This window comes from Stenella coeruleoalba, assembly GCF_951394435.1.
Source record: "Stenella coeruleoalba genome assembly, chromosome: 18".
NCBI classification, from domain to species: domain Eukaryota; kingdom Metazoa; phylum Chordata; class Mammalia; order Artiodactyla; family Delphinidae; genus Stenella; species Stenella coeruleoalba.
In genome coordinates, this window is record NC_137164.1 from 11292109 (window position 1) to 11314534 (window position 22426).

Here is a 22426-nt window from a genome sequence, read left to right on the forward strand (position 1 = left end):
GAAGCTTAGTCTCTCTCGTCCCACAAGTTGAGAAACAACACTTTTCAAATGCTTTTCTGAGAATCGTTTTGTTCAGGTGTCTTACAATTTCATCATTTTTGACCTATGCTCGGTGAGAAAAGTCACTGCTACAGTTTTCTTTCTTTTCTGCATAAAAATGTATTTCATGTCCGTGTTTGCGCGTATATCGGTGTGCGGTGCGCCTTAGGATGTCGATATTAATCTGCCTGCAAGATGCAAACCCGTTAGCGGAGTGGAATTTATATATTAGACCCTATACCCCTTCACGTCCTCCCGCCCATCCTGGGGGGACGCTGCTGCCCAGAGGGACGGGGTTTTCACGGTGGCTGGTCTTTGGGGACGGCGTTGACTGCCCAGCGCGTATCTCGGAACGCCGTTGATGCTCAGTGGAGAATCGGGGCCTTAAGAGAGTCCGTTCTGCACTTTTAAGCTGGTTAAGGTCAGCGCCTCACTAACCATGTAGGATTTCTAAGCAGAGGTTGCAGACTAGCTTACTGAAAGTCACTTATTCAATATTCTGATCTCTTGAGATTTTATAGAATTATTTGTCTCTAGTCTCGTTATAAGGTAGTGTGTAAAAGCTAAGCAGACTTATCTCACGTGAAAGACATAATATAGACACTATTTTTTCAGTGCATATCTAAAACTAAAAGCCTGTGGTACCCTTCTGGGAGGGAGCGGGAGAGGGGCGCAGAGGCGCAGCCTGACTCCCGTACCCTCTCTTTCAGGCCCAGTTGTTCTCAGCACTCCTGCCCAGCTCATTGCTCCTGTGGTGGTGGCCAAGGGGACTCTTTCCATCACCACGACAGAAATCTACTTCGAGGTGGATGAGGATGATCCTGCCTTCAAGAAGATCGACACGAAAGTGAGTTTGAGTGATTCCGTGTACAGCACTGGTGGCTTTGTGGCAGGAAGTGGTTTTCAATTTTGCTTGGTTTTGAATGACAGTGGGGGAGGGGAGCACATTCTCATCCTTATAGAAAATAAAATGAATGAAATAACACATGCTCTATTTTATGGGATTGAAGAATATATTAACTTTAAATCCTGTATACCAGAGCATGCACATTTTAACGGTCTCTCTATGAGTGCCTTTGTGTACACTTCGGCAGATTTGGTAGTGAAGCCAATTGCTCCCAGGTTCCTGGGGTACAGCATCTCAGGCTCTCTGGGAAGACTGGGAAAGGTCTCATGACATTTCTTACTAAGATCACTTTTAATTTCCAAAAGTGTACATTGCAGTATGAATAATAATTCATTAAAAGGTTGTAAGAAAACTACAGAGCACATTTAGCTCTAAATTCATCTCCATTATTACATCCAGTTTTCATCTCCTGAAATAAGAATGGGTTTTATATGTGATTTTAAGGGGAAGAGAAATCAATTATCTGAGAAGCTTTCATTTAAAATGTGTATACATAGTACATACTGGCGCTCAGATGTTTAAAGCTTGTATTCTTCTGTGGGTGTAGTGCCAGACAGTATATATTCTGATGATTTGAAATGCATAAATATTTGTTTATTATATCTTATTTTGTAAATTTTAAAACCTGCGTATTCAACAGCTCTATACCTCTACAGTTCTTCTGAAATCAATTTTATTGTTGTTTTAACTTTTATATTATCGTGCAATTTGTAAACTTTTTTCCTGAGGCTAAGAATTCAAGAACATAAGTGTCATGCTAGATAATCAAGCATCATTTTACAAAGATCTTCCTTTGAAGTATTTTTCAGAGGCAGTTCTCAAATAGCGAAAGGCAAATGCTCCCGTAGATCCAGAACCTTATTATTTATATTTAATTTATATATAGAAGTAAAGCATTCTAAAACACTATTTGTAGAGTAGCAATTGAAAGTCTAAAATGTACCCCCACCTGAGTTAACTAACTACCCTAAGGCCCACAGGTGATTAGCCCCTCCCGCACTTGTTGACTCTTAAAATACTCTGAGGGATAATCACAGGACTTCTTTAACTTCTAGCTGCAGAAGAATGGCATTTTTAAAATGAGTTTGAATGTAGTGCATATGATTTTAAATAATTTAAAATTTGTCTTTATGCTTTTATCATTGGCTTGCCCTATGAAGTAATAAGTAATTTTGGATTTCTGATTCATTTATTCTGCCAGTGGAACCCTTACTGCATAAAATAAGGCTTGGCATAAAATAGGTCAGAAATTATCTTCATTTAATTAGCGTAGTTAGTTTTCATATACAAATTTTAAAAGTTTTATTAGGATTTTGTTAAGTTCATTTCCTCTGAGTTGGTCTGATTTTTAACTCAGCAACCTTGACTGTCATGACATATTTCATCATTATATTATCAAAAATTCTACAAAAATATTAACCCAGAAGAGCAAGCTTTCAAAGGTAGATTTAAATTGCGTCTGTTGTAGAATGGACTAGTCTTATAAGTAAGTCAGAAACTGACAGTAGATCACTGTATTCTGTAGCTATACAAAAAGAGCTTTTCGCCAATATTTTAAGGTTTTATTTTTAATTATCTCATTAGCATATTTCTCAGAAGGTTTAAAATATTCAAGTGGGTTCAGTTTTCAAAGTGAAGCATTACATCTTTTGACAGGAAAACAATTTAAAGTGAGACACAACAACTTTTATTTTACTTCATTTATTAGCTTCTAATTAAATAAAAACCAGCAACAGAAATTAAAATCTAAATCACAAAAGTAATTATCCAGTGTATTTCAAGTGCATTTTTCAAATATATAATTCAGATATTCAAGCGTTATTATATAAGCTGAATTCAAATTTCTTTGAATATATTTAAATAACATTTCAAGTATATTTATGGAATGTTAGAAATAGAACAAGCAATATATTTGAAACAAAATGTAAACTTTTTAAAGTTCAGACACTTTCAAAGACAGATAAAAGTACCAGGAGGAAATCTACCTTTAAATTATATCTTTGTTAGTGGAAAATGTCTGGAAGTATCCAAAATGGCCATTTAACTTCTGTTCACCAAATCACAAAACACCAACATCCACACTTTCAAAGACAACGTGAGATCACAATATTTGTTACAAATTAAAATATACATTACACTTTCCTTCAGATGGCATATCCAAATCGTGTTTACTCACAGCCAGATGCACCTAAATCGCCAGGATTGCTATAATCCTTTGATGGTTAAGCAGTGTTCACTGTGGTCTTGCATTACAGCCAGGCTGTTTTCCGGGTGTTACTGTGTCCTTTTCAAGGGAGATACGAAATCCTTTGTAAAGAATTCTTCTAATACTTGTGAGTTTGGGGTGTTCTCCATCCGCTTTCCCTACTTCTTTTTCTCCCCTTGGAGGGGTGGGTGAGATGATGCCTAAACGTTGTGTTAGTACTCCTTTTTAAGGAAGAGATTGTTTGCACTGTCCAGTGGAATATTAGATAGGAATCGAACAGGAAGTTTACACTTAATGAGAACTTTAAGAAGAGTATAATCACATTTCGGCTCTCGATTCAATTGTCCTCTAAAGTTTTTCCAAACTTTTCGGGTTGGTCAGGATCTCTCTTGCCAGTCGCCACGTTTGTTTGGCAGCGTTCTCGAGAGCCGAGTGAGGTTTGCCTTGAAACAGATCTAAGTTCGGTAGGAAGTAGTGAGGACACCGCCGGCACTGCAGGCAGGAGATAAGTTGCAGCAAAATCCCGTTAAGCCGGTCACCCAGGCAAGACTCGTCCCAGTCCGACTCCCGGGGATGCTTTTCACACTCATAGGAAACCAGAGTCTTCATGTGGTAATTGTTCAGGGGCTGGCCTGGCAGTTCAAGGTGACGGTCCCGTAAGGTTTTGAGGATGGAGAGGCATTTCTTCCTGCAGCCCCCCATCTGCAGTCTGTTCTCTGCCTCCGCGAACTGCAGCACCCAGGCGTCGCTCTCGGCCGAGCTCTGCTTGCCGGCCAGGGAGTGGCACTCCTTGGACAGGAGATTGAACCCTTCCGCCTTGACCTCCGCCACCCGGTTGGGTCCCGGCCAGGGGATGTGGGGAAGTGGCCAGTGGGCAGCACTCCGGGGCCAGATCCCGGTGCATTTAAAAGCCGGGGTGATCTGCACCACGTACCTATCTCGGATTCTCAGTTTCACTTCGCTGGTGTCTGCCACCATCTTTACCACATCCCTGTAGCTACATTTGTCTACCGCTTGAGCCACCAGCGTCTGAAACCTGGACCGGATTTTGCGCGCCGAGAGGTAGCCGGAGGCGGTAATGAATTCCACCCAGAGGGACATGCTTCTCTTGCGCCCGTCGCTCAACTTCAACACCGCGCAGCCGGGCAGCGAGCCGTCGTCCACAAAGTTGAACACCCCCATTTGGTTAAGGTAAAGCACCACTTCAAATTCGGTGGGGGAGATGACCTCGAGGCCCTCGTAGCGATTGTCCATCTCGTTGAGAGAGCTGATGAACCGGGGCTCCTGCACTTCCACCTCCTTCAGGACGTCGGAAACTACTTTGCAGACTTCCCGGATAGTTTTGGCAATGGCAGCTTTCCTGGCTTGGCATTTTTCGTTGTAGTATTTATTCAGATGGTAGACCAGCTTGGCCTGGGCCGCGATCATGTTGGGGCAGAGATCCGGATTGTACACCGGAGTCTCGCAATAAGCTGTGGGATCCAATGCGGCTGCTAGAGCTGGAGCCAACTTCGGTGGAGAAACGGGCCGCCGCGCTCAGAAATGTATCAGAAACGTCTTTCCGAAGTGCTGCAGCGGTGGATTCCTAGCGCCGCTTTCCCCTTCCTTTTATCTTTGAGCCCAGCCGGTCTTAAAGTGAAAGGTTGTTCTCCCCCCTCTCTGTCTCTCTTCCTCTTTTAAAGAATCCTTGTGTGAGAGAAACACATGGAGAGATCACCTTCTCAGTCATAAAAACAAAAGTTGCGCTGAGACCCAGCAAGGCTCTTCCAGTAGTCAAAATAATCAACCCTTTCCGTATTTATTTACGCTTTCCCGTAATCATGGTGTGTGCAGGACTGTTAGTCAGATGGAGGAAAAGTGTGCTGAGTGTGTGTCGGGGGTGAGTGTGCGTGTGTATATGTCAGAAGAAGCTGCGGTTGGTTTGTCTAAGAGCCCAGATGCACTCGTGTGGAAATTATAAAGGCAGGGCCAGGCAGGCTGGCGGCCAATCGCCACTGGGCTCGTCACCACAGCCTCTGTCAGCTCCAGCCCGGCTAATTAATCCCCCCTCGTGGATAGAGGCACACAAACTAAAGGTGGGAGGCTGCTGCCGGGCAGAAAACCACCCAAGCCACCTAGACAGTTTTGGAGATCAAGAGGAATCTCTCAGCTTTGGTATTAATTGAAGCATATTGACGTTTTGAAAAGACTTGGCAAAGTGGTTCTCTTCTGTGCTTGAAAACCCTGCTTGTCTTTTTACTGAGGAAATGCAAATACAGGTGTACTAATGGTCATCCATCAATTGGTGAACTAGATGGGGTTTTCTAAAACAAAAGTCACTAACTTGCATTTAGAGGACGATCATTAATGCCTGTTAATCCTCGAGGTCTTTTTGAATGCAGGGTGGGAGTTTGCTCTTTCATGTATATGCAAGTTGGCTTTAGATGGACTAATACCTGTATAATTTTCTGGATGTTCTATGTTAGAATGATTTTTTTTAGATGTTATGCGGTGTTTTACCTATGTTTTCTCTCATTTGCAGTTGTTGAAAGGAATCTGAAAATTATTGCTGTTAGATATTGTCTACCTCAGTTTAAGTTAGGATGTTTCAAAAACGTTTAGTACACCCCTCCCCCCATCTGCAGTGCTCTTTGTACTTTGCCCAACATTATAACCAGGACACTAAGTTTTGTACGCATTGGCAGAAATATTTGTGCAGTAAACTATCTCTGTGATTCAGAGGTTATTTTAATGTGAGTTCCTAATGAGCTGTATTTTAATACGTGAAAATTCAGGAGAGATCATCTAACCTACTGGCAGATACCTAACCTGAAAATTTGTAGGTTTGGGGTTTCTGTCTTGTTTACAGATGCATAATTAAGGGTATATCTCCTCTCCTAAGGGTCCTTAGTGGTCACCTGACAGTAGACTTCTGATTTTATACTATTTCATGTGACTTGATTAAGGGAAATGGTTAAGATTTTTAAAGAAAATTAATTTGCAGTCATCGGGGTTTTAAATTTAAGTATCATTTTTGAAAACTTTGAGAGAAATCAACATTTCTAAATTTGGGAACCTTGAAAAAGGAGGGGGAAATGGATTTATGTAGAATATTTTTTTTTCCTGGTGGTACCAACTGTGTCCTTAATGTACAGGAAATGGAAGAAATACTACTTAGGGGTTCTGTAGTTGTTTTTAAACCTAGGCAGATTTTTAATTCCCTACCTTTAATTTTGATGCCATCTCTTTCAAATTAAGAATATTTCCAGCAAAATCCTATAATTCCTGGAACAGGTTTGTAGGCACTTCCTTTCAGAGCCACTTGTAACAAGATTTTGTTCAGGGCTCCCTCTTTTTACTCAAGCTTTTGATTTTTTTTTTTTTTTCCTTCTTTGCACAGGTACAGCATCATACTTTCTTGTTATCCAAGAGTGGGAGATTTCGATTTAGCTTAAAATAGTACATTAGATTCAGGGCTCACGGCATCCACCTACCCTGTTCCCCAAGAGCCTTTCATTCCCTTAGGAGCAGGGATTGGGCGCACCCGCCAGCCCCTCCCCACTTTGCCAGCGATGCGGGTGAACGCGTTGCTACCTTTTGGCAGTTGGAAGAGGAGGAAGAGGAGGCAAATCAGAGCCGGAGAACCTGCGGCCAAGAAGGCGAAGATGTGCCCTGGTCTCTGGGGAAAAGCCACCTCTGTCCCCACACAGTGCAGGTCCTGCGTGCTTCCCGCTGGTCCCCTCTCTCCGCTGCTCTACACTCCCGGCCCATCCTTCCTTCTTCTCTCTGCTGCATGTTCCATAGGCAGGCTTTGGTGTGTGTGCGTGCGTATGGGTTATTTTAAAACCCTACTTAATGTCCCAGGTTTCTCCACGTCCGCTCCAGGCCAGGTTCTCTGCCCTCGCGCCCCCCTGCCCGGCCGCGGCCCGGGCCCACGTGTGGTCGCGGCCGAGCCCGCGCTTTCTGGTCGCCGGCCGCGGGCCCCTGCGCCCCGCGCGCTCTTCCTTGGATTCAGGTCAGAGTGGCTCGGTAGAGACCTGGCCCCTCGATTTCTTGGGCCACCTGCAGGTGCCCCCGATTGTCGAGGAGGGGAGGCAGCCTGGGACGCAGAGGCCCCAGGGCCGTTCAGGGGACCGTGGCGCGGCCGTCCGGGTGGGTCTAACTGGAAGGACGCGAGGGGCGCCGGGCAGCCGCGCTGGAGCCAGGCGCGCAGGTGGCGCATCTTCGAGGCTCACTGTGAGGCTTAATTGGGTTAAAGCAAAGCTAAACGCCAGAGCACTTCGTGCAAACTAATTGGTGTAACCAGGGCCTTTTCACTAACGATTTGCACTTTGAAGAAGAAAATGGATGGTGAGAAAAGGACTAAGAAACTCGTTAGTCCTAGAGTGTTCCCGGGAAGTGAAGTCATTCGGTTTCAAGGACGCTGGGACTGTGTTTTGTGAGCTGATTCCTTCAGCACCCTTTACGCAGGGAGCTGACAGTGATTTACATAACATAGGATTCAGGCACCCGTCCTTATTACTGTGGGTGAACTGGGCGCCCTAGAATAATATTTCAGCGCAAGTAGCGCTTGTTGCTGCAACACAGTGATTTTCTATTACACTGAACACGTGAAACGAATTGCCTTCTGTAGCTGATCCTTTCAGCGATGTCAGGCACCTCTCATTGTTGAAGGGAAAATTAAACTATTCTGAGTGTGCTTTCTATCCCGTAATTTTTTGTTGTTGTTGTTGAAATGACCTACGGAGTTCTGCTGATTTTCATCTAGGCTTTGGAAATAGACTTGTTTTGTGGGAGCAACTTATTTAACTATTTTGTAGTAATTTTTAAAAAATATCATTTGGCCTATTGAACTAGTTATTTTATGATTGTGTAATACATGGAGATAGCTTAAAATCGCTTTATTTACTTCTGTGAAGAGTTCATAAAACAACTCTAATGACACCAGTCTTAATTATATTATTTTTTTTACTATAAATATAATCATAGTGGTTAGTACTAGAATGAAAGCTTGCGTGTGTCCCATGCTTTAGGATATAAATGCTTAATTGTTTTCATTGGTATGCTCTTCAGACATCTTTGACATGAGCTAATAATAGAATGATAATTGAAGAAAACTGACCTAATTGAAGGAAAAAACCCCAAGAATCTCAGGATTTAATGACAGTATGAGATGCTTACATTTGAATGGTATTTGGGATTGTAAGGTCTAACCGACTTGACTTTTCCATTCTATTTACTTAGTTTATTAGGAAGCCTCAATATATTTTTTTTAATACATCTTTACTGGAGTATAACTGCTTCACAATACTGCCCTAGCCTCTATCACACAACAAAGTGAATCAGTCATATGCATACATACATCCCCATATCATACATCCCCACATCCCCTCCCTCGTGAGGTTCCCTCCCGCACTCCCTATCCCACCCCTCTAGGTGGTCACAAAGCACCGAGCTGATCTCCCTGTGCTATGCGGCTGCTTCCCACTAGCTGTCTATTTTACATTTGGTAGCTTATGTATGTCAAGGCTACTCTCTCCCTTCGTCCCAGCTTCCCCTTCCCCCCAACCCTTGTCCTCAAGTCCATTCTCTATATCTGCGTCTTTATTCCTGCCCTGCCACTAGGTTCATCAGTACCATTATTATTTATTTTTAGATTCCATATATATGCGTTAGCATACGGTATTTATTTTTCTCTTTCTGACTTCACTCTGTATGGCAGACTCTAGGTCCATGCACCTCACTACAAATAACTCAATTTTGTTTCTTTTTATGGCTGAGTAATATTCCATTGTATATATGTGCCACATCTTCTTTATCCATTCATCCGTCAATGGACATTTAGGTTGCTTCCATGTCCTGGCAATTGTAAATAGTGCTGCAATGAAAATTGTGGTACATGTCTCTTTTTGAATTATGGTTTCCTCAGGGTATATGCCCATTAGTGGGATTGGGCAGCCTTGATTTAAAATGTGCAATTATGAAAAAAATTGGAGAAAGTCACAAGCATACCATTATCATAAATTTTAGGAGTATTAATGCATATAAAATGATTAACTATTGTGATCCTTAACACTTTCAAGCATTCAAAATAACAATGGCAAAATAATTTTTCCTGAAGTGCTAATTGCTAGGTAACTTATCCCTCCCTTCTGTAAACCTACATAATTTATATGAGACACAGAAAGTAATGTGCAAATAGGCACCTCATTAGGTTAAAGAAAAACTCTATTATGTTGAGAAATGTAGGAATGCAAGGTTTCTGTGTTTTAAAAAAACTAATTTAAATGTGAATTGCCTGTTCATGAATTTAAGCAATTGTGACCTTTCATCTGGAAAAATGTATCTGTTAGTTAGAGGATATGTATGCACACACATGTTAAATGCTCACATAGATATTGTTTTATGTTTTTTCATTATCTGCTGGCTGCTATTCTATTCACAGGTATTCATGAATTTAAAGTTTTATTTTTTTAATATGTGCTTATTACACTGGGGAGATGAAAAGAATATGAAGTTGAGTTTATTAAATTATTTATCCCTACTGCTGGAGTGGCTTTGAAGGCTCATTGTACGCATCTGATTTCTGCCCCCGTCTTCTCTTTTTTAAATGCACCCGGGCTATTTCATCTGTTTCATTCTGCCAGACACAATATATTTCTTCTTTTACACTAGAGAAATTAAAGACAGATATTTGTGCAGGGTTTTCTTTATGTGTCACATTAAATAAAGTAAAATAGAGGGAGTTTTTCTGGTAATCTAACTTGATGGCATCTATACCTTTCTTCCTGTTGTGACTCCTCGTATAAGACCGCCTAAAACAAAATAGCTTGAAAGCTTCCAGAGTTTCAATGAGTTCTTAAAATAATTATTTCATATTTTAATATCAGGTTTATGACAAAGTAGAGCAGAGAATTGAGGTCACTGTTTGCACAATTTAAACCCTATTTTATTTCTTTAACCAGAGCATCCTGATAATTGTGGTTAAGTTTTTAAAATTATTTTCTTAATTCTTCACTTGAATGTTCAAGACTGTTGCCTCAGTTTTCCTCATCCCCCTAGTACATGATAATATAGTCACGTTGGTAGTAAGGAATTCTTTTTTTGTTTTCCTACAGTGTTGCTTAGTAAATTTGTTATTGGTATTAATAAATGTTGAAAAGAAAGTAACTTTGAGATTAAAAATGGAAATTGGAAGGGTACTTTACAAGAATTATCACCACTGCTAGATTTGCAGATTTGAGGTGATTCTGGATAACTCTGGCCAGAACCTTTCTTTTGGTAGAAAAAAGAAATTTAAAGCCTGGGTTATTTAGATAATTGTCTCTCTTTCCTCACTTCATTTGAATGTATACACAGCGGTGCAGGATATTTTAAGTTGCATCTGTAAACTAACAAATTTGAGGGACAAGGTTGTCAACCGAAAGATTTTCTTATTCTCCACAATCATTCGTGATCTCTAACCCTTTCCAAACATTTAAGGATATTGGGGTCAATCAATCATTTGTTGAGTATTATGGCGGAAGTATTGATTCCAGTATTCCAATTCCCCGCTGACCCTTTAGAAAGTCACTGTTATCTTTATAATCTGTAAAATTTAAATTCATTTTACTAGATTTCAGCTTATGTTTTTAATTTGGATATTATAGACATATTGTGACAGGATAAATGGGCTCATGTGATTCTTTTCTACATGAATATATGAAAACTAGGTATTCCTTAACCCATTACTAACATGGATTTATAGACTTTTGCGTATATGACTACATCTTTAGTACTCTTAGTACGGTACAGTTTTATTGCACTTAGAGAAAACAATGGAATCAGATGTGATTAGTGTCTGTTAATCTGTACGTCTGTAGTGGGTCATCCAGGACTGCATAGCTCTCATTACTATCCCAGACTGTGTGTGATTAAGCCACTGAAAATGTTCCACGTAACCTTGAGACTAGAGTACAGAATGTAGATAATCAGCTTCCAGTGACTACATGTCTAAAGTAACATTTCCTATTCCTAATTTACAGTTTCAGAGCTTATTTTTTAATGAGCAAAGCAATTCCTCTAAGCTAGGATTTATTTTTTTAATGATCAGTAACTGGAGTAAGTAATAATTTAAAAGGATAATTACACTAATAAAAACCTATTACCTTTATCACATATATTATATGCAATAAAATAAATACTTTATAGAAAAAGATGGAAATCTGTTTATGAATAGGAATTTCCTTTATAACTTCACATATAGTTACAGATTATAAACATTTTCTGAGAATAGATCACCTAAATAATATTTAATTTCCACTTATGTATGATTATTTTCACGATTCTAATAATACATTTCAGTGTACCTATGTGTACTATTTCTTGAAAGCGCAGTTTTCCCATATGATTTGTCAAAAATGTCAAGTCAAAAGTTCTAATAAGTTAATACTTTTTAATCTAGATATGTTTGTTTATTTTATCTTAACATCTAGATCAAATTAAAAGCATGAAGAGCGTAAAGAGTTTGTAAGACATAGTGTCTCTGAAAAAAACTTGTGAACTCAGTGGGAAAAAAAGGTATAGATTTATTATTTTATTTTTATGTGAAATCTATTTATTATTAAAGTCAGGTTCATTATGTATGTTTTGCATACACTACTGATCTAGTCTATGATTTTTCAATGTGAATGTTCCAGTCTATGAATTCTGACAAATGTGTACAGTCATGTAACATCTGGGACATAGAACACTTCCATGGGCACAAAAACAGTTTCCTCATGCCCCTATTTTATTTTTTAATTTGTAGATGTTATGATTCATTTATAAGTGGGTGTTTTAGTTTTATATCCAAAAAACTTCAGACTATAAGCACCTTTAGTTATTCCCCTAGAACTTACTATTTTATCATGCTTCTAATTTAAGACCAGTTTTAATCAGAGAGCACCAAAGTAGAGGCAAAATGTAAAATGCTACTTCAGATGTACAAGCAATAGGTTCACAGTTTTTATTTTACATGAAAGTTGTTTCTTTTCAATATGTGACATTAAATGCTTGGTAAAGGATTCATTTTCAAAGGAACTGGTAATATTTGTTATGCTCTCATGAATAAATGTATTAGATTTAGGAATATAGTTTACAGTTTGCACATCAAAATACATATTAAGAAACGGGTGTTCCTCATGTAAGTTACCAATATTTGTAATGTTACTAGCTTTATGTAATGTTACTAGCTTTATGTCATAAATCTCCTCTCAGTATTTAAGTTACATTTTACTTTACATTTTCAGTAAATTAATCCTCCCTTTGAATGGTGGTGGGGGGGACAAGGCCAAGGAGTTTATTAGAGCTAATATTAATTAATATATACACATTCTTGGAACATATGCTTCGAATCCTAATTTTGTATAAATATACATTGTCACTTAAATTTAGATGGTTATAAATACTACAAACGAAGAATTCTTAAATTGTAGTAGTGCAAACATATTCATTGATAATGAAGCCCTTTCAAGTATTTTGCCTTTTTAAAACTTGGAATAGTACAACTAGTCTTCTCTTTTCTTCCTCCAAGATATAAAAATACAAAATTATTTAAATGCTTTCTGTTATATATTTTTATTTGGCAATTATAATAGGAATTTTAATGTTATGCATGCTTACAGGCCTATTAAGAGAAGTTATTGTTTTCTTAATAATCTTAAACCATTTTTAGGAAGTACACTCTTTTTATGGTTTGCAAAATAGCCTGTGCATGCAGGCTGTATGTACACACACACACACACACACACACACACACACACACACACACACACAGTGTTTCAGATAGTAAAAGATTGAATTGGCCTCTATACATTTTTTACGTTAACCTGTTAAAAGGAAACATCCACTAAATATAGGATTCTTGTCGCCACCAGGATTTAATATCACATCTGCCAGATTGTTCTGTAATAACCCTTACAGTTTTCAATAATACCTTAAGAGATTGCAGCTAAATGGATTTTTAAAGTAGTAATAACTGGAAGTTCCAACAGTATTTATCCAGTCATATATACTATGGCAGTTTTGAATGTCATGAGCTTTTAATTGCAAAATTAAGAAGTTTAAACATTACTTGTCATTCTGTCCATATAAGTAAAAATATATTGCTCAGTCACTCCCATACATCATATGCATGTGTATACATAAAAACACCTTCACTTACTTAAAACTGTTTTCACTTTTTTTGCAACAGGCCAAGGTTAAATTTTTTGCAACGTGAACCTGTATTTGATAAGCAAATTGCATAACTCACTGGGGCAGGGGGGAAGTGTGGGGTTTTTTGGTTTGGGTTTTTTTGTTGTTGTTGTTGTTGTTGTTGTTTCCCCTTTTACTAGCAAATTCAGTTCTTCATTTGTTTTGCCCTCCACGCTGCATTAGCACAGTTTTCCCCTGTGTGCATCTGCCAGTGTACAATTTAGCCACGGGCATCTGTAGACCTTGTGGTGATCAGTATTGCAGGCAAAAGCCATATGTGTTTAAATAAAAAAAAAAAATCTCTTTATTTCATTTGCTGTTTTAACTGGATGGATAACTTTTGTGCCTCAAGACAGAAGAAGAAAAAATACAGAAATAATTAATTGCCTCTATTCTTGAGGCAGTTTCCTTTCCCCCTCCAATATGGAATGCTTGTCAGCTTTCCTGATAAATGACTGCATGTATTTGCATAGATTTTACATTAACACAAAAATTAGTTTTATTTGTGGAAAACTATTTTACATAATAATATAAAACCTAGTGTTATTGATTATGTTTCCAAGCATTGATGATTTTCTAAAGGGATTGTAGTCTTATTTTTCAAAGATCTGATCAACCTAGTTCTTAATTTAAACTTTCTTTTGCTTTATATAGTTTTGCACTATACGTAAAAATGTTAAAATTTGAAAAATTATTTTCTAGATATATTAACCACCGCTGTTTCAGATCCATGGTGGGTAGCACTCATTTGGTAAAAAGATTCTGATTTTAAACTTTTGCCGAGGAATATTTTTAAATACACATTATCAACTACATACACCTCCAACAGTTGGCAGATTGCATCTGTGCCAATGATTTTAATTTTCATATTCATGTCATCAAAAGGATGTGTACTATATTGAGTGTGTGTACTTGAGTTCACTCCTGAGACATTATGCATTGTTTACAACCAAATTTAAAATATATCTGAGAACTATCCTTTCTATCTTCAGTCTGTTTCCTTAAATGTACTTAATCAATTGATCACCCTAATGCAGCCTTGAAAGAAAAAAAAAAAAAACACTCTGCTGGAGCTATTTGGGTGCTGAAAACAATTCTCCTTCTCTGAGTGGTAGGCAGTAGATATGTATTCATACTGTAATCTGGCATCTTGTTGTCTAGAGGCAACCTGCTAATTATGTGCTATCATTGTATTATCCATGTTATGGAAAATCCAAATATGTTCACTGTTGTTAGTTAGATCACAAAGCTTTTCATAAAATATGCTTGATCCTCAAGAAACCTACTACACTTAATGGCAACCTAAACCAAGAGTGTCTCTGCTATTCCTTGATTCTGGGACACCCTGGGTGCCAGCTGTCACAGCTCAGCTAATGATGACAAATGCCCCTCTCTATGCAGATTGCGGAGCTTGCAGGCTGCCGTGAAAGGCAACCAGATTACCTTTCTTCAGATAGTAACTTAACCTTTTAAACTCATGTCAGAATAAAATCATCAGCTGTGATCGTTTCAATATCTGTGTCTTTAAAAACAAAAAAACCAGAACAATATCAAATTACACTGACTTTTTAAAAAAATGTTTCCAATTTTTGTAATTTATATTGCTTTACCATTGAATGCTATAATCTTCTTAAATCAGAAAGTCTAGGAAAGATATACTTCACAACCACACTAGAGTGTGTATTTGAACGCTGAATATAACTGAAGTAGTGTGAATTATTGAGAAAATTATCCAGATTGTTTGGGCGAGAAAATAGGCTGGTGAAATTTTGAGGGAATTTTTTTTTTTTTCCTTCTCTTCAGCTGCGCCGTAAAGCCTCTGTTCTCCTGCTATGTGTATAGGCCCAGCCTGTTCCAAATAAATGGTAAATTATTTCTTTAAAATTCTATGGATTATTCCAAAATGATTTAGGGGGTAGTTGTTTACTGATGATAGTCTTCTCTATTTTCAAACTTGAGCTTTTGTTTTAAGTTGTTAATTTGTGCTGTAGAAATTTGTTATTATATTATGATCCATATACTATACAGATTATCATATACTACACAGATTATTTAAAACATTAATGAACGCTGTTAGCCATAATGTAATACAGGGAGATAAGTGGCCTTAATTATTAAATGAGGTAATACTTTACAATTGCAACATTCTTTTTGATTTACAAAAGACTTTTATATGCATTTATTCATTTGATACTTAAAATTCTGTGAGTTGAGGGATGGGTGATAAGGAATGGGGACCAGTACTTAATGAGCATTTAATTTCCTTCAATCCTCACAAGTAGTATTAGTTCACATTTACAAATAAAGAGACTGACGTTTAGAAAGGTTAAATGTCTTACCAAGGGTCACAAAAGTAATTGCAAAACTAGGTCTGTCTGACTGTGACTCCTGTTGGCACTATGGTATCTAGACTGTATATTGCAGAGCTGTATGTTTATGTGTAAGTATGTATGCATGAGTGCACACATGCGTGTCTTGTCTACACCCAGAAATAACTTTAGCAACTGCTACTAGGATGTAAGTGTTATTCTGAAAAGAAACTACGGGCTTACATTTACATTAAGAGTATGATTGATGAGTTCTAAAGATTGCGTTCTTTACACGAGGTTTTTAATTAAGTAAATATTGAGACACTTTTTATGTTATCAATTTTTATTTTATAATAATATATCGATCTATCTCATAGGGAGAAACTACTTAGGAAATATACATACACTATTTAATAAATATCAAATTGGACTAATTCACCTACAGAACCACTTCATTGCAAAACCTAAGTTTAATGGGATATACCTCTTTAAAAATGATGAGAAATAATTCTTCCACAATTACTTGAAGTATCTGTATACTTTTTTTATACATACAGTTTTACTCTGTGACATTAATGAGTTGTATAAGCCATAATGCTATACATCTTAGCTCAAGACACATCAAAAACTCCCTTTTATCCTGAATTTAAATACAGTCATTTCCAAGAAAGCTATCTGAACACCAACTGTTTTTATGCCTCGCTAAACTTTTCTTTGGTACAGATACTACAGTATAAGGATTTTTATCAGTGATACATCTATTATGTTATAAATGCTTTACCTTTATGTATTTTAGTTATAGAATTATTTATAATTACTAGTCAGTACTAATGCTTAATACGTTGTGAGTATTCCCCTGTATATAGAAACTATAAAGAATTTATAGTGAACATTTTATTTAAATGTACCAAGCAGTTAGTGCTAGGAATCACAAACTAATTCTACCTCATATGAAGACATTTTATGTCACAGCAGGAGAAGACTTTAGAGGAGAATGTAATGCAAGCCTCCTCATTAACTGTCTGGATCTTCTCTTTGACATTCCTAAGGAATGCTCATCCAGCCTCTGTTTTTATCCCCATTGATGAGAAATTCATTATCTACTCAGATGGATACTTGCACGTACAGACAGTTCTAATTGTTTAGAAAAGCTCTTCCTAATACTGAAGTAAAAGTCTCTTTTTGACACTTTCACCTTTTGGTGCCGTCTGTATAGACTTGCCCCTTTAACAGAAATAAGTCCATTAAATTCAGAATTTAAGATACCAAATTGAGGGAATTCCCTGGTGGACCAGTGGTTAGGACTCCGCGCTTCCAATGCAGGGGCCATGGGTTCGATCCCTGATCGGGGAACTAAGATCCTACATGCTGAATGGCGTGGCCAAAATAAATAAATAATTGAATAAATAAATCTTTCTATAAAAAAAAAAAAAGACCTTAAAGTGATCTTTCCAGTCTTTAAAAAAAAATGATACCAAATTGAATACGCTCTGGCCTTTTAGACGTCACACCTACAGCACGTCATCATTCAGGATCCATTCTTGTACATCATTTCCTTCAAGTGTGGTGCCTAGAATTCATAACTCCCAAAGTGGACTGGAGTATACAGAGTAGAGAAAGGCCTCTGTGAAACAAGGCTGTTATTCCCTTTTTGGGGGAACCTCCGTAACCCTGTTGACAGTTGCTAAGCTGCGTGTCAACAAATATCTCATCTGTTTAAACATATGTTACTGGGGTCCTAAGTACATGACTTCTTTTAATTTATCCAGCTCATTTTATCTTACTATTTTTAGCTATTTTTTCCATGGTTTGATTTACAATAAGTTGTGTGTTATTGTTTTGAATATGAATTAACAAGCATAACAATTCTTTCTTAAAATTTGCCCTGGGCCACACATAGAACATCCATAGCCGAACAGAATTTAGTTACAATGAACTCACTGTTTTTGCTCAGCCTAGGTATACTAAGAGGTTGATCTACGTACTAAGATCTGTGGATAGATTTTTTTTTTTTTTTTTTTTTTTTTGCGGTACGCAGCCCTCTCACAGTTGTGGCCTCTCCCGCTGCGGAGCACAGGCTCCGGACGCGCAGGCTCAGCGGCCATGGCTCACGGGCCCAGCCGCTCCGTGGCATGTGGGATCTTCCCGGACCGGGGCACGAACCCGTGTCCCCTGCATCGGCAGGCGGACTCTCAACCACTGCGCCACCAGGGCAGCCCCGTGGATAGATTAAATCAATAGATTACATAGTCCACAGCCTTTGGATAGTTGTGTTTGTTTGTTTGTTTGTTTGTTTTGCCAAACACTTGAAATTCTAATACTAGTTTTTCATGCCTTATCAAAATATATATCTAATAACCCCCATTTTATATTAAGTTCATACTTTACATATTTTGACATATTTATCAATTTTGCTTTGTCAACAAAATTTTTGTCTACAGATGGAATCTATAAGTTTCCTAAATGTATTTTACTATGAGTTATAAAAAAATATATATCTATTAATTTTTTGGTGACTGTGTTATTTTAAAGCCTTAAATTTCTCTAAGTATAGGCACAGGTTTTTGTTTACCAACTTTTTTTTTCCCACATGAGGATATTTTATTAATACTTTACTTACTATTGCTGTGACATCTAGGCAATAAAACAGAAAGACAGCCTGCCTCCGATTTAGCTTTCTTGCAGTTTGTGTCTTGAATGGAGAGTAAGAAAGTCCGGTGCTTTTACAAAAGAAACGTTCTCAAGTGCAGAGCTGCCCCATCTGTTTCATCTGGTGGCTTATGCAATAAGGTGTTATCACATGAATCTAAATGCACAAGCAGTTGTTTTATGAACTCTTTCTGTGCTTTGAGGAGTTTATAAGTTGCCTGCTCTATTGTGTGTCGGTCCCAGCTGACCCAAGTGCATTCTGCTGAGCATATTTGGGGGATAATTAGAACTAATGAAGCCCAGAACACAGCTAATTCTCTAAATGATTTATTCTCATGCTCTTGTCTGATTCCAAAAAATTCTCCAAATCATAATCTCTGCATTGTGTTAATACAGCTACTCTATTTTTGTCTATTTGATGGACATTAAAAATAAATCGTGTATTTGAAATGCTAAGAAACATGTTTCAGAGTAGAAGTTTATATTATTTGTTAGTCCCCAGCATTGAGTGGAATGCCATTTCTTGGCCGTCTTTTGTTTTGTTTATATCTCAATATATTTATGGTGCCTGTGAGTAGATAATAGGATTGAAAACATCAAGTGATAACAGCCTCTTAAAAAAATGCACCACTGGGAAATAAAACCCACAAGTAAAACAATGGAAAATCATTAATGGAAGATTCCTATGTTTGAATTAGATTTCCCAAAGAAATCAGAAGATTTTTAAAAATCCTTATGAATAGCCTTCGTGTTTCATTAATATGGCTTCACTGTACCAGCGTTGTTGAGAATGACATTTCTCTACATGCCCTCACCAGGCAGTTAGTGATTCAGTGGCCTGCAACACTTTAAATCCCATCAACTTGCTTGCCTTTCCTGTTATAACTGTTTCAATGAGTGGCACTTTTTTTGTGCAGGTTAAGATCTGGTAGCTTACTGAGGGCATACTAGAATGAGGACAGACACAGTTGCCAACACAAGAAGGCTACAACTTTATCAAAGCCTTATACTCAGTATATACAATACTGAAGTCTCTTCAGGGAGGTAGTTTTTGTAGCCTATGTCCTATTCGTTCTTCTGTTTTCTAGAAACGATAGAAGAATTTGTTGTTAAGAATTATTACTTTTATCTATTGATCTCAGTATTTAATATTCACCATACGCTAGAGCCCAGGTAATAAATACCTTAAGGGCAAGTACCACTTGATTAAATGCACCGAGATACCTAAAATACCAACTCTATTGCCTAAGTATTGACCTAAGAACCAGTTGGAGATTCCCTGAATCTCATTACAAGATATTTAGTGCTGCCTCTTATAAATACTAGTCTTAACTGTATGCCTTGACCTTGGGCATTACTGTTTCTCATCTCTAACCCTCTGCCTGAAAGCCAGTTAAACATGCAAGCAACATGTTTTAGAACCTTGAAGGGAAAAGTTTCAGGTCATTGTTATTGCTTGGGATTCAAGAATATCTTTTTTATTTTTAATGTTTCAAGTATTTAAAAGAGAGGGAATTCCCAGGCGGTCCAGTGGTTAGGACTCGGGACTTTCACTGCTGTGGGCCTGGGTTCGATCCCTGGTCAGGGAACTAAGATCCCACAAGCCATGCGGTGCAGCCAAAAAAAAAAAAAAAAAAAAAAAAAGACAATGAGTTGATAAAACCAGTTAATATTGAGTTTTTATTATATATTATGACCGTGCTAGGTTCTCAGTCTGTGTTACTGCACCTTCGTCCTCTCTACAGCACTATGCAGTGGCTATCGCTACTATCATTTCATTGCTCGGAAACTGAGCCACAGAGAAGTCAAGTAACTACTCCAGGTCTACAGCACTAGGAGTCTTCAGAGGTGAGATTTTTCAGCCAGCCCTCCTGAATTCAGACCCTAGACCCCACTTTCTTAGTCGTCCTTTTAAACTTATCCTAAGTTTGTTCTCTCATTGGTAAAATAGGGATAATAATATCTACATCATAGATTTGGTGTACAGATTAAAAAAATTAATACACATAACAAGCTTAGAATATTTTTAACCTTATTACCCAAGTCCAAGTAGTAACTGCAGAGCTAGGGTTCAAACCCAGCTCTTTTTGTCTCTAGATCCCTGAGCTTATCTATCACAATGCTTAGGTGAATATTTGTTGAATGAATAATTAAATGAGTATCATCTGTCCTGTACTTCCCAGTGGAAGAATTTGTTAAGTTAACTGGTTCTTTTGATAGCATACAGCAGATACTCAATGGTGGGTGAATGAGTGGGTGATTACTCATGCTGTATTCCCCTGTAAAATACACTGATCACTCCCAAATGTATAGCTTCAGCCAAGACCTCTCCCCTCAACTCCAAAGCCATGCATCCAGCTGCCTCCCCACATCTTCTCACACACGCAGGCTGCATATCAAACATAACACAGCCAAACTGAGCCCCTGTTCATCACCCCCATCCACCCTTCCTGCTGTCATCTGTGCCCCAGTAAATGGCAACTCCTTTTACCCAGTTGCTTAGGCCAACAACTTAACTGCCATCCTTGACTCCTCCCTTTGCTTTTGTCTGCACACCCAGCAGGATCAGCAAATCCTTCAGAATCAGACCACCTCTCCCCAGCTTCCTACCTTCAGTCCTGCTCAAGTCACCATCATCTCTTAGGTGTGCTATTAGTTATCCGAAAGGTGCCCTGGCTTTCTTCCTTTTCCCATTCCTGCCGTCCCCTTACATTCTTCTCTCGAAAGATCCATGAAAAATAAAAGGAAGGCAGATCATGACATCCTTAAGTTCAGAATTCCCTAATGGCTTCCCACATCAGAGTAAAAGGCGAAATCCTTAAAATGACCTACTAGCCCTCCAGTCAGCACCTTTCCATCCTGTTTCTCCCACTTACCTTTCTGACATCATTGCCGACTAATGTCACCATTACAGTGTCTTCACCGAGCACACTGGCAGCCACTCACATTGGGGCCACGGCATGTGCTGGCTCATCTGTGGAGCTCGGCTCCCAGGACTGGCATGACTTTCTCCCTCAGGTCCTTCAGGTATTTAACCTAAAATGGCAACACACCTCCACGCAGACTCTCTGTTCCTCTTCTCTGCCTTCTCTTTTCCTACCACTTACCACTATCTAACATACGTTTTCACTTATTTATCATGATTAATGTCTGTCTCCCCCAATTTAAATCTAAACTCTAATGAGGGCAAGGATTTCGTCTCTTCGTTGCTACCATACCCATAATCTAAAACAGTGCCTGGCTTATAATAAGTGCTCAGTAAATATCTGTTTAAATGAAGGAAGGGAGGAAGGAAAGAAGGGATGGATCGAGGGGGAAAAAAAGCAGGAAAGAGGGAAGGAATCATCAGAGATAATCATTTAATTCTGCTGAATAGTATGTTTATAATAATTCCATGGGGGAAAATGTTATCACAACCTCTTAATTCACAAATCTTATTGGCCTCTTGACATCTTTTTGGAAGTTTTCTTCTCTTGACAAAAGAAATAATATCGGCTATTGAACGCTTATTCTGTGCTAGTCCCTATGCTAAAAGCTGGATGTGTGCAGCACGTGGTTGAGTAGGATTTCTCCTGTGGCCCCAGAATTGGCACCTGGGGCCCAGAGTGGAGAGCAAAGAAGCATCCAGTGTCTCATCTTCTAGAGAGCTGAAAACAATTGAGACTAGACAATGGAGCTTGCATTCTAGTGGGGAGACACCAAGTTGACAAACATATAAGCAAGGAAACAAATCTGTAACATGTCAGGTGGTGATAAGTGCTCTCTGAGAGGTAGGTATTACTGTCTTATTTTTGGAGATGAGAAAAGTGAAGCTGAGAAAAGTTATTTAAGGTCCTCTGGCTGGGCCTTAGATAACATGAACATGAAACCATTCCTTGTGACGTCAGCATCCATGCACGTGACTATTATGTTCTGCTCGCTACTTCCATTCATTATACTGTTTTGGCTCTTATCCCACTAACTGACTTTTTCACCATTAACTTGACTCCCTTCTCTCCTTCTTCTCTAACTTCCTAAATATGAGTATACTGTTTGGCCTCTTCTCCTCTCAAGGTTATACCGCCAAATATGAGTACAGTTGACCCTCGGGCAGGACAGGTTTAAAGTGTATGTGTCCATTTA

General features: G+C 38.4%; 2 protein-coding genes across 9 annotated transcripts in view; one reads left to right on the forward strand and one right to left on the reverse strand.

The window, feature by feature from the left end:
• Positions 1-22426, forward strand: part of NBEA (neurobeachin) — a 630595-nt gene that overhangs the window by 428911 nt on the left and 179258 nt on the right. For all 8 annotated transcript variants that reach the window (XM_079902587.1, XM_079902590.1, XM_079902583.1 and 5 more), the window contains one exon: positions 750-886. In XM_079902587.1, the coding sequence (XP_079758713.1) occupies positions 750-886 (137 nt within the window). The remainder of the gene's footprint in view (positions 1-749; positions 887-22426) is intronic.
• On the reverse strand, positions 2881-4738 carry MAB21L1 (mab-21 like 1). The gene has a single exon (XM_079903065.1). The coding sequence runs from the start codon at positions 4578-4580 to the stop codon at positions 3501-3503; it is 1080 nt and encodes a 359-aa protein (XP_079759191.1). The 5' UTR covers positions 4581-4738; the 3' UTR covers positions 2881-3500.

Excerpts from the sequence above, each read along its gene's own strand:
- MAB21L1 (XM_079903065.1), bottom strand. The coding sequence starts at position 4,580 with ATGATCGCGGCCCAGGCCAAGCTGGTCTACCATCTGAATAAATACTAC.